Source organism: Eurytemora carolleeae, unplaced genomic scaffold, assembly GCF_000591075.1.
Source record: "Eurytemora carolleeae unplaced genomic scaffold, Eaff_2.0 scaffold1237, whole genome shotgun sequence".
Classification (NCBI taxonomy): Eukaryota; Metazoa; Arthropoda; class Copepoda; order Calanoida; family Temoridae; genus Eurytemora; species Eurytemora carolleeae.
Window position 1 is genome coordinate 26,371 of NW_019397126.1, and position 16,764 is coordinate 43,134.

Genomic DNA, 16,764 nt, shown 5'->3' on the forward strand with positions numbered 1-16,764 from the left:
ATTTAACAAATAAATGGAGGTACAAATTTATAATAATAATATAATAAAAATACAATTATGAAATAAAAATATTTTTCGATCTGCGCATATCAGCAATGCTCAACTTCTGACCTACTTGCTCAAGGTTTTAAAGCTGCTTATTGGACATTTTTCCGCAACGTCTGAAGTCTGATATTGCAGCAGGTCGAAAAGTTAGTAGGTCAGAAGTTCAGTACAGGGATGTCCAATGTAGACGATGGAACATTACCATAAAAAATATTCTATTGTCAGGAAGTTTCAGTAGAATCATGAACTCTGTGATAACATTCTTAAATAGTCATCTCATGCTACATTCAACAAATAGAATTGCTCTCCTAGCTTCACACTCATCAGGTACAGGGTGTCCCAGTAAACATGAGATCTCCAGGTACAGAGTGTCCCAAAAACATGAGATCATAAGATGTAGGGTGTGGTGTCCCATTACACATGGAATATTTAGATTCAATGTGTCCTAATAAAACATGAGATCACAAGATACAAGGTGTCCCAATTAACTTGAGAAAGATACAGGTCGTCAAATAAACATGAGATCATAAAATAAAGGGTGTCCCAATAAATAAATAAACATGGGTCCGTGATGTAACCATGTGTCCCAATAAACATGGGATCATAAGATATATGGTGCATGTCATTAAAGCTGAATAATTAAAAGATTAAGTCTACATCAAATTGACAGATATATTTATAAATATGATCCCATTTCTATTTTGTAATTTGTATTTATATTGCTATTTCAAGGAATATAGACCCAATTTTTTAAATCTAACTTTTTAGAAATCTTTTGGGTATTAACTCAATGCTCCATACTAATCACTGATCAGTGATCATATTAGAATAAGTTGTTTTAATGAAAAAAATCACGTCCTCAAATTATTACACGCTGGCATTATATATCTTTATTTTCCTGGGTTGATATAAAGACAAATTCACTTTTAACTAAAATTATATATGATATTTTGGAACATGACTTTTACCATTTGAAATTAGTAGAGTCATTTTGAAATTGAAGAATGGAAGTATTTTTTTGATTTTCTTCTTAAGCTTCTAAAAATAGTTTAAGTCATTCTGTCATTTGTATTAATTATCTTGTGATAAAAAAATTTCAAACATTTTATGAAGTAAAGATTTTTTTCAAAATTTTTTATCATGATTAGGTTGCTCCTACCTATACCCTGACCCTTCAGAAGATACTGAGCTTTTACGACAAAGAGTAAGTGCTGTTTTAGACTTCACAAAAAACCATTGATCCAACTTTTTGTATTTCATTGTAGACTGTTCGTTTTAGAATAATTTGTTCCAGTGTTAAATTAACCTTTTCCTTTGTGATTGTGCATTTGCGGATGAGGTCTAAACATTAGTATTTTTATTCGTAATCAGTTCAACTACGTAATCAGTCCCTCCTTCCTTGGGGGTCGTCAGATGCTGCCTCCTAATTTTATTTATATTAATCCATTTAGAAAATATAGACTTTGCCTCTCTGTCTGTTGTTTGTTTGTTTGTAACCCATAAACGTCTATAAACCGATAGGGTCCCAGTTTCCTGTGGGACCTCACATGACTTAATAAAAATTTTAAAAAAAAATCCTAGAAAATATTTAGATTTATTTTAAATACTTACAATTCAAAAATGAAAAATCGGTCTAAAGTTGAAAATGATTTAAAACTTTCATACCAAAAGATAAAAGTAAAATTATTTACAGAAAAGGGAAGCGCAAAGTCTAGTAATTTTATATTGTTACAGGACGGTCAGTATGAAGTGCTGTATCAGGTTGAAACTGTTGTTAGAAGGAGACTTAAAGCAGTTCTTTCAAGGTATACAATTTATCTCATTTGTGTTAACCTTCATCAGGCCGTAGATTTCAGGCTGGATTTTTGAACAGGATATTTCAATCTCAGTTTTCTATTCAGAAGTCATTTTCTCTGTCAAGTTAAACACTGGTATTCTCTGTAGCTACATAAGGTGTACAGATATAATGTAACTCTCACACCTTATTATTAGTTAAAAATTGACATTTATTGTTTAAATATATAGTTTTAGCCATTTTTTATAAATATATGGTGTAATTTTGTTCTACTCGTCTTAAATTGAAAGATATATACATTCTTTCAAAAGCAGCGTCATAAATGGGTGGGCAAAGGGAGGCAAGTAAAAGAGAAACTGCGCACATTCAGATGGATAAAGGAGAAAAAAGATGAATGAAATTATTAACCATTATTACCATTTTATTTTACAAAAATTATAAAAAATAAATTATAAAAATCATTGTTAACAAAGAAATTTTGGGTAGGACATAGGTTTTCAATAAATACAATATACAAATCTATGTACAATACATACAAATACTTTGCTTGTCTGTTTGTTTTTTTGGTTGTATCCAATATATATCAAAACTATTGAACCAACTCTCATGAACTCAGGAAAGGTTTTTGCCCGGAAAAAAATGCATTTGATGATTTTTTGAAAATGTGCAAGTTTAAAGAGAAAAATTCGCGTTTACAAATTAATTCCACAGCTAAAATTGTTCTCAAAAAAAGGCATGAAGCGCCCTGAGAGTTTAGTATAGTTAAATTACTTTTTGTTGCCTGAATTGATTTTAAGAAGAGTTAATTAATGTTTATTATATACGACATACGTATTACGTATAAAAGAATTAAATTGGCCAAACATGAATATTTCCTTTCAGTAAATTTGTTTTTATTTACAGATCACTCAAATGGTAAATTGACCAAGCATCATGATTTAACAAATAAATGGAGGAACAAACTGTTAACTGGACGAACATCATTCGAACAAATTGAACTTGACTTTTTAGCGTTTTAAATTTTTTTTTTTTACTTAGGTATTGCAAAAAAATTACCAGAAAAAAAAACTTTATAGAAAGCTGCCTAACAAATTGTCACAAGAAGAGTTATTTGTTACCAAGTAATAATTACTATTCCTTAGGACATTATAATATAAACATAAATTTTAATCCTTATTATCTTCTAATATTTATATATTAATGCCAAGGATCTTGTTGTTGTTTGAAGTGAAGTACCCTCCATTCTCCATTTATAGAGTGTGATATCCCATTCACTGCGGTATCTGTTAAACCGATGTCTGATTATCGATGAGAGAGATTTCCTAATTTTTCTAACTGATAATTAAGTTTTAAAAACTCGATTGTTGCAGTGTATTCCATAATCGGAGGGCTATTTGATATTTATTCTTTTGTCCCTTTATTGATCATGTAAATAATTAAATGTTGTCCATCGGGAATTTATAACGACAGTCACATTAACAAATTAAAGGGATTGTATGCGTAATTTTAAGTAACCCTCAATGCAAAGATAGCAATGCCCGATTTACTATCGGATTTTAGTATGAATTAGATATCAATTGTTACTGATTTTAAAAACTGATTATTTTAATTGTGGTTTATCTACAAAAGTAATGTTCACATTTCTATTGCAGGAAAGCTATAAGATAGATCATAAATTAACATTAACAAAAATATCTTCCTAAATATTGATCAGATAATGGTACCGTTGTGAATCGAGGATTGTCATCTTTGAATGGAGGGTCACTCGAAATTTGGCTTACAGTCCCTTTAAGTCCTTTTAATATCCAGGGATATGAATCTGGGAAGTACAGCGGGTGCTGAATCTTTATTATCTGGAGGACTGGCTATGGCACTAACCTACATAAATAGAGTTAAGATGAATCTCTCCCCGGCAGAGAAAATAAACCCCAGGTATTTAGATTTATATAAAACTGCAGTCTACGTACTTTTGAGTGAACTCGTGCGAGTCTTGACCCCTGTGCGTCCTGATTGTGCAATCTCCATCCAAACTGTTATTCCCTACTGTGTGTCTACACTGTTAGTTTCTCTGTGTGTCTTTCACTGTGTGTCCACACTGTTAGTTTCACTGTGTGTCCTACTGTGTGTTCACACTGTTAGTTTCACTGTGTGTCCACACTGTCAGTTTCACTGTGTGTCCATACTGTTTTTTTCACTGTGTGTCTACACTGTTAGTTTCATTGTGTGTCCACACTGTTAGTTTCACTGTGTGTCTATACTGTTAGTTTCACTGTGCGTCCACACTGTTAGTTTCACTTAGTTTCTTTCACTGTCTGTCCACACTGTTAGTTTCACTGTGTGTCCACACTGTTAGTTTCACTGTGTTTCCATACTGTTAGTTTCACTGTGTGTCCACACTGTTAGTTTCACTGTGTGTCACACTGTCAGTTTCACTGTGTGTTCACACTGTTAGTTTCACTGTGTGTCCACATTGTTAGTTTCACTGTGTTTCCATACTGTAAGTTTCACTGTGTGTCCACACTGTTAGTTTCACTGTGTGTTCACACTGTTAGTTTCACTGTGTGTCCACATTGTTAGTTTCACTGTGTTTCCATACTGTAAGTTTCACTGTGTGTCCTCACTGTTAGTTTCACTGTGTGTTTACACTGTTAGTTTCACTGTGTGTCACACTGTCAGTTTCACTGTGTGTTCACACTTAGTTTCACTGTGTGTCTTTCATTGTGTGTCCAAACTGTTAGTTTCACTGTGTGTCCACACTGTTAGTTTCACTGTGTGTCCACACTGTTAGTTTCACTGTTTGTCCACACTTAGTTTCCACACTGTTAGTTTCACTGTGTGTCACACTGTTAGTTTCACTGTGTGTCCACACTGTTAGTTTCACTGTGGGTCCACCCATATTTTTTTCAGGCTCTTAGTGATTTCGTCAACAGGTGACAGTGCTGCCCAATATATAAATTATATGAATGTATTCTTCACTGCTCAGGTATTTTAAAACTACTTTCATGATTCCAATAACTTGAAAAATTTATGTATCCCCTTAAAAATACGCCTGCTAATAAAGCAAGAGTAAATATTTTCTCAAAAGTTAATCATCCTCCAACTCAAATGAAATTGTCCGGCGAGGTGGGGAATGTTGGGAAGGTGGGGATTCAAGAAAAAAATATTCCTTTCAAGGAAATGTTTGCCAAAAATGAAAGGGGGCATAGGCTTGCGGCGAAAAATAGTCGTTTTAACAATTTTCTCCTTTTAGACGCAACAGATAGAAGTAAGATAAGTAGCGGCTAGCGATCAAAAGAGATTATTTTTCGCCGTAAACCTGTACCACTTTCATTTTTCGCGAACACTCCCTTTAAAGGACCTTAAGCGTATTTTGAAGTTACCTTGACATGTAAAGATGGCATTACTCGATTCAAAGTGGTACCCTTTAAACCTTTAGAAATAATGTGGAAGATAATGTCGTTTTTCCTGGTTAAAAGTGTTAGATTTTAATAATTACTATAAAATAATTACCATTAGAAATATTCAGTTTTTCAAAATTTTAAACATTTGTTTCTAATTCAAACTTGATCAGACAAAGCTTTTAAGGACAATGTTCTAAATTGGGTATTGCAAGTTTCGCTTGAGATAGGGGGTGGGGGGTCATTTTAAATTACGCGTACAGTATCTTTAAGCTAAAGAAGGAAAATATAATTTTATGAAATGATAGAAATTACGTAATTATCATTCAACATTATATTGTAATTTATTAATTGTTTATGAAAAAAATATTTTAAATAAAAACATTGATTACATAACGTGCCACGGTTAAAGTTTGGCTTCGTGAGGATAATTAAAAAACATTAAGTAATTACGCACACGTTTTGCACATACTTTTTATGTTTTAGATAATTCAAAAGTAAACTTGTATTCACACTTAAGTTTTGATTTAAGATATTTCCAAGTAAACCTCCTGAATGTTTAGAAACTAAGCTACCCCCTTGATGTTTGTATGCTGGGGACAGATTCAGGGTTACTTCAACAAGGCAGTGATATCACAGGTAGTTCTTATTATTTATCATTCAATCAACCCATACATAGATATGATATGTAGGTCTTATTATTAATTGATCAATTAATTAATCAGAAGATAGATATATCACTAATGAATCAATTAATAGATAGATATCACAGGCAGGTAAAAAATATGGGCCTTTTAAGGGGTTGGGGAGAAATAATGAAGAAAAAAGGGAAAAGGGAAGGGGAAAAAGAAAGGGGAAATGAGGAGGAAACGAGGGAATTTATTTTTTATTTGGTGGTATTGGATCATATGGGAAAATAAGGAAAAATATGATATTTTTTACCCCAAAAGGAAATAGGGAAGGGAAAAGGGGGGTAGAGGGAAGGAGAAAGGAGGAAAAAGAAGGAATTTATTTTATATCTAGCAGTGTTAGTTTATACAAGAAACCAAGCAAACCCTTTTTTGGGAAAAATATTATATTTTTTCCCCTCAAAAGCAATATCATGTTTTCCCCCTTTAAAAAGCTAGTCTGTTCCTGTGCATTTTCATGACTAAAAAAAATAATTTTAAATTCTTAGGGGGGGCCTGGTTATTGACTTTTTTAGGGCACGAAATGCTCCATTATACAACTAAAATCCAAAAATTAGCTGTNATACTACGTTCTTCGGTATCAGTCGTTTTTTGCAATTTTCTCCTTATAAACGCAACAGATAGAAGTAAGATTAGAAGCGATCAAAAACGCTTTTTTTATCGCATTAAGCCCATACCCCCTTTCATTTTTCGCGCACACTCCCTTTAAATTCGTTGCTTTTAAAATTCAGTTTATATCCTCAAAAATTTAAATTTAGAAAAGATGAAATACAAGTGCTTTTTATGGCTGTAGATAAGGCTGTAGATACAAGCCACGGTATTTGGGGCTTCGCGGCTTCAGCTACTTCCACTCGGGCATAACAGTATCATTGCACATGTCATGCTAACTCTGTGACCCATGTACTCCTAAGTGAGGCAGAGGGTTGCCGGGAGGGGTGGTTTCCTGGTAACATTCGTGTTATTGGGATGTCATAATAGATAGATAGATAGATGTAAACATAAACCGCTGAAGAGAACCTTTATTATTTTTAATTTGTAAATTAATCCATATTCTAAGTTTCACTCAATTAAAAAGTTCTTTGGTTTCATTTTGCTGAATTTTGATAAAATGTGAAGAGAGGCTTTATCTTGAATTTAATGCGATATTATTATTTGGTTAAGGCAAAAAATACTTTTTTTTCTTCTTTAAGGTAAAGTAATGGTGATTGATTGGTTATTATACCACATTCTTATAGATTTACTACGTGGCCAAATCAGGAATAATTCTTGATATTGTCACCCATTTTGTGTAATAATTATAATTATTCGTGTAAAGGTGGTATAATATTATTATGCGTAGGAAGAAAGTGTAATTATCAAAATTATTGTTATAATATTGAAAGAAAAACTTTTCGGTGAATGATCAAAATTATTCCACGGTTTTTCTTTCAATATTATAACAATAATTTTGATTATTTCACTTTCTTCCTACGCATAATATACTATTGTTGTTTGTTTTTTGGTCCGCTTATGAATTGTCGGGACTGATACATTATCCTGAGCCAGCGATTTAAAAAAAACTCAGGAAAATACGGCTCGGGTCTAAGCTGTCGTTGGACCTTATTTACGACATGAACTTTAGGATTCAAGCTGCATCTTATTTTCCACCGAGTTGAATTCAAAAAACCGGTTTAATATTCTATTTGGCGGATTTTCATGTTAGGAATAGGCGCATTCCCAGTTTTTATAAGAACAAGACGTAACATTGAGCCTTATTCTCCACTTAAACCAACCACGGTCGGTTTTATTTTAATTGGGCCTTACTCCTTAATTCGAGCCGAAGATCTTGCAGCTGTCAATCACGTGACACAAGCTTTCGTCAAAGTTGAGTCTAAGATTGGGTCTTAAAGTCGGGTTTAAGGAATTACGGCGGCTGCAAAAGAAAGAGTTTTAAGCCAAACGTGTTATTTGAAAAGACATATTTAGGTACTGTTCGTAGGGGATAATTTTTCATCTATTCTCTGTTTAGGAGGGGTGTACTTAAAGGTTGAGAATATAGAAAGATTACTACAGTACCTAGTTTGGATGTTTCTTCCTTCTCCTCCCCTCCGTAGTATGCTAGGAGCTCCACCCCCTGTCAAGTAAGTTGATTAAAAGGACTGTAGAAGTGTAGATGTAATTTCAATTATCCTGCTTATAAATTGCCATCTTATATTCACAATGGTACGCATTAAACATTTGTCTGATCAAGGATGATAGAAGGATCAATTTTTAGTTAATTAATTTNGGGGGGGGGGGGGGATTCTGAGAACAAACACCATTGGTATACTTTCTTAATGTTGGAAAAATTTTAGATCTAGTGAAGGATTTTTTTAATTTTTTTCTTTTAAGGGTTGACTACCGAGCCGCCTGCTTCTGTCACAGACAGCTGGTTGATGTTGGATACGTTTGCTCTGTCTGCCTTTCAATATTCTGCAGGTTCAAACTTAAAGGGACTCTCTTCCCTATTTTAAAGGGACTGTAATTGTAATTTCACAGCGGTTTCCTAAAAACTTTAATCTGTATAAATAATGTAGTATCTTAAAAATCTCAGGCTACGGTTTAGATTGATAAGTAAAACCTTAAATTGGTTCGGAAGTTCTCACGAAATTTCAAGTGACTCTCCATGCAAAATTGACAATGCCCGATTTACAACGGTACCATCAAAAGCTTTGTCTCATCAATTATGAATCAGATATGTATGTTTTTTCCTTTCTAAACTTCTTAATTTCATTTGAAATTAGGCTTACAGTTTCTTAAATGTTCATAATTGATTTGCTGTTTATCCGACATTTTGGTCGGCATTTTCTCTTATATTTGGTTCTGGCAAGGGATCATGTGGAATTATTGAGAATTATTTTTGCAATACATGCATTCAATCTCACATTGAAAACATTGCGAATTTACTCTAAATTAGTTCTAATTCAAGCCATGTTCTTGCTCGACTTTCTTGTTAAACCCCACTTACGTTGCTGAGTTAAACCGCAGCCTAAGATTTTAAGATAAAAATTAGTTTTTAAAGATCCAGGTTTTTAGGATAGCGTTATGAATCGTTGATGACCCCCTTTCAATGGAAATCAGTCTTTAATTTACGTTGACCTTTTAAAAATATGAACATATTTCCACCAGCTTTAAGAGTATATGTTTTATATATTGAATATCTTGAGGCAAGGGGTGTATTTTTTTCTTCTGAAATCATTTTGCCCCTCCTTCTCTTTGAAAATCTATTTTTCCCCAGAGAAGATGAGAAGATGTAGGTATGTTTTTTAGGGTTTTATTGGCTGAATTACACCCCACCTCCCCCCGTGATTTATGAAAATATCCACCACTGTCCTACTTTGACATTGATTCCATTTTGTTTAGGTTTAACCCTGTGTGCACAACTTGTCATTCTGTATTTGCTCCTCCTAAAATAATACCTAAAAAGAAGAGGGACGGAGGAAAGAAGACGTGACGAGCTGTTTTCACGAATCAATGTCGACCGCCGCATTTTCTCCTAAATTCTCCTAAAATCTCATCAAGCAATTTTCGTTAATTATTCTCCGATGTATGAATACTTTATTTTCAGATATATTTTCGTTCCAAAACGTGAGAGCAAATATAAGTAAATTAAGGTAAAGAAAACTGCATGAATAATATAATTTTACTAAATTTTTCTGATGTACTGGTAAAATTAGGGCAGAATCCCAAGGAAGTTACGTGTGCATGCCGCGTTAATTACAAGACAGAGAGAGAGCCTGTTCTAGCCTTGACCCCCAAGCCCGTCCAAGCTTCAGCGCTCGGCCCCCTAACCCGTCCGAGCCGCAGTGCTCGGCCCAGAAAGTGACTAAACCTAACCTAACCCTGAAATATTATACTACTCTCTCTGTTCTTGCAATTCAACGCGGCACTTTACTTCCTTGGGTAACTAACTCCCTAAAATTAGTATTTCTCTTCATTATATAAAGTAAAAAACTTTTGATATTGTTAGCTGTTTTATAATTGAATGTAAAATAAATTTGCCCCTTTGTAAACGATTAATAATTGCAGATGGCCGAGAACCCGCTAGAGCAGTTTGTCTTGCTAGCCAAGACTGCTAAAGGGGCAGCAGCAGTTGAGTTGATCAAACAAGCCTTAGAGGTAGAATATTTTTTCATTATTAGAGTTATCATTATCCCATCTATCGAATGTAGAAGATTTGTAACTTGTTAAGTCGGTCTTTCTTTAAAAAACGCGACAATTCTCTTTCCATTATCAATAATGTTTTGTTATCTCAGGCTCCAGGAGTATACGTATTCGGAGAGCTTCTGGACATGCCAAATATTCAGGTTATATTTCAGGCTATTGATTTAATAGAGATCAGCATATACTTTGCCTGCCATTTTCAGAGGCAAAACTTTTAGTTGGGTTTGCATTAAGTTTAATCCTCAGAAGTGGAAATCATCAGTGTAAACTTTTCAATCAAAAGATTAAAGATCAATCCCAGAAATTACAACGAAATGTTGAACGGTTCAAAAAGGGGGATGCTGTGTCCGTAGACATAATGTATTACGCCTAGGTGGAGTAGACTTAATTTAGCAAGTTTTGAGGAGATTTATAAAACAAAAGAAATTGACTTCTGGTCGTTTTTTCAAATGGTGACAATAATTTTGCAAGTAAAGTTGTAAAAGAATTAATTTTGATATTTTTAACACTTAAACCTTAAAGATGACTTAGTCTTACATTGGAACCTAATTATCTTATTTGCTCTAATCTGATGCTGAAATTCTAAAACAAATGAGAAAAAAAACTTTATGAATTGATCTAGGATCTGGAAAAGAATCCAACAACTCAACCCGTCTATAAACTGCTTCAGTTGTTCGCGTTTGGAACCTACAAGGAATACGTCAATATGGAGGTAACATCTTCTTTTTAAAAAAAAATCATCAACCGTCTTTAGAAAAAAGTTTATTATGTAAGTAAAATTTTGAAAAAACTTGCGGGAAGGCCTGTCTCAGTTCTTATTCATTTATCTTAAGTAGTTTTAAATATTTTTAATTTTCATTTATTAATCTTAAAATTGGTTTTATATAACAGAATTTATTTTCTCTTACATTAGATTTTTAATTACATTTATATTTGAAGTAGGTTAAATATATGTTCGCACCCAATTACAAAGAAATTAAGCAAAATTGCTGAACATCTTCAATGAGTTCTTTAAATTGCTTCTGGAAAGATGCCTTACAAGTTGTACATTTTTTTTTTACAAATCTTCCCCTTTCATCCAAACTCCCTCTTTTCAAGTGCTCCTCCATGCGACGATGGCAAGTCCCTATTCACAACGGTACCGTTAAAAGTCTTGTCTAATCAAGTATGAATTAGATATCCGATTTTTTATTTATTGAAAATATTGTGGGTTATCTACATAAGTGACTTGCGCCTACTGCAGGAAACATATAGGAATCATGATAATTTAACCCGTTTAACCCTAGAATAACGACAATATCCTCCACAATATTGATTAGTAAATCGGACAATGCAACTTTTGTATGGAAGGTCACTTGAAATTATGATTACAGTCCCATTAAGCTATATTTTGTGTATTTCGAATAAAGGATCTATCAAATGGTTCACTTATTGTAGCTTACATACATTTCAGTACGCATTATTGTTGTATTCTATTTATAAAACCTGTTCAAATCATAATTAATATATTTATTTTTTCTTAACTTTTATTTCTGTTGTGATTTATTGGTGTTTGACTGACATGGCCTGCCAAATTAATTAATTAATTGATGGATTCCCAACTTTTTCCACTTTCCAGGTGGGACAGCTTCCTGAGTTGGGAACTGCTCCGTTGAGGAAGCTTCGCATGCTTTCTGTAGCTACGTTGGCAGAATCAGAGAAGCTTCTTCCTTACTCTACTCTGCAGGTCTAATTAATTATTAAGTTAAAAAATAAGAAGAAAAATATTTACTAGTCTGATTATTTTTGTACTTTTACAAAATATAAATTATAACTACAGTTCTTGAAATAAAACAACGAAACAACTAATTTTAGACGTGCACTTCATTGTTGATTGAATTTGAGAATTTCTGTTAATATCTTTTTTATAAAGGTGGATTAGTCCCCCCCCCCCCCTGGTAAAATTAAACAAATATTTTTAATTAGAATGAACTTGGACTAGAGAGTGTACGAGATGTTGAGGATTTAATTATTGAGGTAAATATAATATTTCAATGGCTGGTTTAATTATGAACTTAAAAATGCAAATCGTAAATCCTTGAGTCAGTCCTGATTTAGTGAAGTCATCTGGGGATTGGGGTGTGGCTGGTTATAGGGCGTCCCTAATAGTCTGGTTTACTTTAATGACACTAGTTCAGAAAGACTGTAAATATTATTTCAAGTGACCTTCAATATTTTGCAGGGGTTTTCATCTAGAGTTGTTGTGGCAGGTGTAAGATAGTCTTCACTGTGGGAAATATTTCATAGAATAAAATGCCATTCCTTTATAAAAAGCCGGTTTTTTGGTATGCAACAATTTTCATTTAATCCCGGCTCTTTTAAAAATAATAATAAATAATAAAAATAATTTGCTATTTTTTAAAAAGGAATGTCATTTACTCTCAGACAAATTAGAATCAATAAAAATTTGTCTGAGAGTAAATGATACATTTGTTGCAGATTTTTGGGTCTAAGAAAGTTATTTTTGACAGATTTAATGGACTCAATTGCTTTTTGTGGCAGAATTTGTGGACTAAGAAAATTATTTTTGACAGATTTAATGGACTCAAATGCTATTTGTGGTAGATTTGAATGTCTAAATGATGACGAATGACATTTTTTGGGTGTAATAGGTGTACAATATTTACGCTGATTATCCTAAATGTACGCTTGATTTATAGAGTTTATGGCCGATTTAAAAATTGCCTGAAAACCCTTATATATATATGTTCATGTAAATAAGGAAGATGGAGTTTTTTTTTATCTTGAGAGATAAATTCTTTAAATTTACTTTTGTTCTACATTAACCCACAAGTCTGTTTATAAATGAAGCTAGAATTGAAATCAATAATTTTTCAAAAATTAATGCATAAAAATATCCATAATTTTTGATCGATAAAACTTTTAAGTGTACTGCTGTGTACCGAACATGTAACTATGTGAAAGGGACAATTTTTTCAAATGCACAAATAAAATTACCGGGGGGGGGGGGGGGGGGGGGAGGAACAAACATATGTAATTTACTACTTGTACTTTTTTGTTATTATTAATATCTAATTAACATTAATTACAATATTAATAAATAGGAATCTAAGATAGTCAATAATATTGAGAATTTAATTAACTTATTTTAATCCTAGAATCTGAGTGTGATCTAAATTCTTTGGATGTTTCATTAGAAATATATATGGAGACCCTCATAACAGAAGTTTGTTGAATTTTAGAGAAAAATTAAATTATTTTGAATTTTATTGTTTGTTCAATTATCTTCATTTAACCTGACTTTCATAGAAAAGTAATTTTTTTTATTTGGTGTTGATGATACAATTCTCATAGAGAGTAGTTGTTAGTTCAAGATTTAATAAACATATTTCGGTCAGGTTGGACCCTCGCCAGTTCTTGAGATTGTTCTTGTCTTAAAGATTTAAAACAAACAAAATAAATATTGTTTCCTCAAAATCTTGGTTTTTGTTGAACAGATTTTATTCGAGGAAGTTAGATGTTAAATATATTTTTATTATTCAGGGTAAGAATAAGGCGGGGTTGAGGGGGGGGGGGATATTTGAATGGGCAAGCGTGCAAAAAAAATATTTATTATTTAGTTTTGTTATTTCAAATAAGGACTTAATAAAGGTTTATTTCTCGCATTTTTATAAAATCTTACATGAACTCGCGATTGTTATGGCCATCCAAAATTTTAAAATAATGATAAATGTTTTTATCTATTTATTTTATCGCCTTTTAACCAACATGTCCGACCCATGATTCCCCTGACAGATGGACGTAAATTTACTTTACGTCCCTTGGGAGAAAGAAATAAAATTACAACCCGCTCTGCGAAGTTTTTATAAAAAAAAATCGCGCACTTTTATCTCAATAGACGATAAAACTGTGAACATTACGAATTTTGCTTAACCACGGTTTCCCTCCAACAATTTCGCTGCGCTCTAGATGGTTTGTAAGCAAAATTGATCTTGGGACCCCTTAGTAAAGTAAAATTCCCCTAACTTCTCTAAAGTAGATAATGTATGAAAAAAGCAGATTGTAAAGCAACAGTTTAAAGAAACAAATTGTGCTTGATTAAAGAACGGGGAGAACCTAACAGTCTAGTTTTTATATATATTGTATATTATTAAAGGTGTACACATTATAGACTAAACATATTCTTAAACAAACAATTCCCTCCCCTTTATGTAAAGTGTGTTTTAAAAGGATAAAAACTTATTCTACTGTCCAACTTTATTTTAACCTCAGAGCATCCCAGATCATCTTATCCTTCTCCTAGAGGGGAGGGGGATAATTCTTGAAAATATAAGATATATTAATCCAGGGAATAGCGTGTGGTGTTATGAGCGGAAAGCTTGATCAGAAACTCAAACATTTTGAAGTCGAGTTCGTCATTGGAAGAGATATAAGACAGGTATTGGGATAATTGTTTTTAGTCTGATTTCCCAAGTTTAATTTAAATTATATCTATTGATTTTAGCCTGATTTTCTGATTATAATTTAAATTTAAATAAGTGGTTTTAGCCTGATTCATGATTAAAATTTCAATTTTATTCATTGGTTTTTAGTCTGATTTCCCGAGCATAGTTTTGATTTTATCTATTTTTAAGTCTGATTTTCCCGCCGAGCATTATTTCATTTTTTTCTATTTTTAAGTCTGATTTCGCGAGTATAATTTAAAATTTATTAAGTGTTTTTTGGTCTGATTTTTTTAAGCACAAGCTCAGAGTATAATTTATATTTTACTTATTTTTAAGTCTGATATCCAGAGTATAATATCAATTTTATCTCTTATTTTTAGTTTAATTTTCCGAGCTCAAATTATATTTTATCTTATAGTCTGATTTCCCGAGCATAAATTCAATCTTATCTTTTTTTAGTCTGATTTTTCGAGCAGTTTGAATTTTGCCTATATTTTAGTCTGATTTTCCGAGCATTATTTCAATTTTATAATTTTTTTAGTCTGATTTCCCGAGTATAATCTCAATCTTATCGTCCTGGTGTGAAACTTGTGACTCCATGCTATCCAGTATTGAAACCCAGGTAATTTTCAACTACGCTTTAAGAAACTAAAAAGAACAAGATTTTAAAAGTATGTGCGTTAAAAATATCTAAAATTTAAGATGCACAAATGCAAAAAGACATAGTTACACAATTTTCATTTTGCAGGTCATTTTAGGGCATGAAAGGTCGTTAGAGGTCATTGAGAGGGTCAAACATAGTTAAACATTTGCTATTTGTTGAGGTCATCAGAGGGTCAAACACTAGATATGTTGCTGCTTCTTTATTCCCTGGGTTCCTAGGTTTTGCTTGATTTACATAAAGCCTTTGTTAAAACGTTTTCATTTTGGAGGTCATTTTAGGTCATTAGAGGTCATTATAGAGCCAGGTTCAAACACTTGTTGCTGCTATTGTTTTCCCTGGGTTCCTAGCTTTCGTTTGATATGAATAAAGTCATAGTTAAAACATTTTCTATTTGTTGAGGTCATTAGAGGTCATTAAAATTTAATTCAATTTTATTTTAGGAAATTCGAACACTAATTAAGTGTGTAGCCAAAAAATTGGAAGATTTGAACCAAAAATGAACGACGGGACCCCCCCCCCCCCCCTCATCAAAAGGACATCTCCTCCATCCCCTTTAATTAAGTTTCTTGGAACTGTTTTTTTTATTGATTGATCAATGTTATTTTTTTGATCATGAAGGCCGAAGGGAGAGCTCCTTTAATGAAACGGTGCTTGAGTTTGAGCAACTGTTTTAAAATATTGATTGACTTCGTTCTGAACTAACAATTTCTAGGCTGAACGGCTAAATGATGACAAAGCAACTAAGATCCGACAAAAGGTAGATTTTTAATTAATTTTTAATTTAAATTTTGTCGATAAGTTTTTAGAATCCCCTCGGTACAAATTTGTCAAGCACAAGGGTGTAAATATTTTTGAAAAATCATTCCCCCTTTTTGAAAATAATGCTGTTGGGTTATTTTTTTTTAACTGAAAAGGGAAAAGTTGATGAATTTTTTGGGGAAAAGTAATTAAAAGGATAAAAAATTGCCTTTTCATGTCCAATTATTCACCCATCCCCCCCCCCCTCCCTCCAATTGTTATGCTTAGAATTTATTTATTTATTTAAAGAAAAATACTGGGGTTGTTTCTTGCCCCAGGCAATCCCACACCTCACAAGATGTGATCTCATATTTGTTTATATTTCAGCAAGAGTTGGAGTCGGCTATGTCGGATCTGAAAACTTTGTTCAAAAATTCCAGTGCAGATGGAGAGGATCCAGATTCAAGGTTGGACAGGGGAAGGGATTCAGGGGCTAACGCTGATAGGGGGGGGGGGCATGGGGGCTCAGCTTCCCCCCGGACCAGTCAAATCAGTGGTGTCCAGAGAAATAAATAAAATTTTATTTGGGAAGTGGAAAGAAAAGATGTAAAAGGATTGTAAATCAGAAAGGAAAGAATGTAAAAGAAAGGTCGAAAAATGATTTTCAAGGGAAAAGAAATGAGGAAAAATTAAGTAATGGGAAAGGCAGAAAAAGTAAGTAACCGGAAAGGAATGACGGCCAAGAAAGGACATGGAAAGGAAGGAATGACCACTGGACGAAATGAGAGAGAAAGGATTAAAGGAAAAG

The 16,764-nt window shown here is 32.9% G+C and overlaps 2 protein-coding genes across 2 annotated transcripts; both read left to right on the forward strand.

The window, feature by feature from the left end:
• Positions 1 to 270: 270 nt before the first annotated feature.
• Positions 271 to 9,514, forward strand: LOC111712149 (general transcription factor IIH subunit 3; the record flags this gene model as incomplete). Its single annotated transcript, XM_023486688.1, is given in 9 exon segments — positions 271 to 372; positions 1,194 to 1,249; positions 1,780 to 1,850; positions 3,650 to 3,772; positions 4,748 to 4,823; positions 5,802 to 5,877; positions 7,936 to 8,047; positions 8,298 to 8,384; positions 9,309 to 9,514. Coding segments are annotated over 9 exon segments (794 nt in total), but the record flags the coding sequence as incomplete, so codon positions are not given.
• On the forward strand, positions 9,473 to 16,547 carry LOC111712150 (COP9 signalosome complex subunit 7a). Its single transcript, XM_023486689.1, has 10 exons — positions 9,473 to 9,559; positions 9,975 to 10,064; positions 10,202 to 10,252; positions 10,732 to 10,821; positions 11,728 to 11,835; positions 12,075 to 12,125; positions 14,458 to 14,547; positions 15,096 to 15,176; positions 15,931 to 15,975; positions 16,344 to 16,547. The coding sequence occupies exons 2-10, from the start codon at positions 9,975 to 9,977 to the stop codon at positions 16,530 to 16,532; spliced, it is 795 nt and encodes a 264-aa protein (XP_023342457.1). The 5' UTR covers positions 9,473 to 9,559; the 3' UTR covers positions 16,533 to 16,547.
• Positions 16,548 to 16,764: the final 217 nt, after the last annotated feature.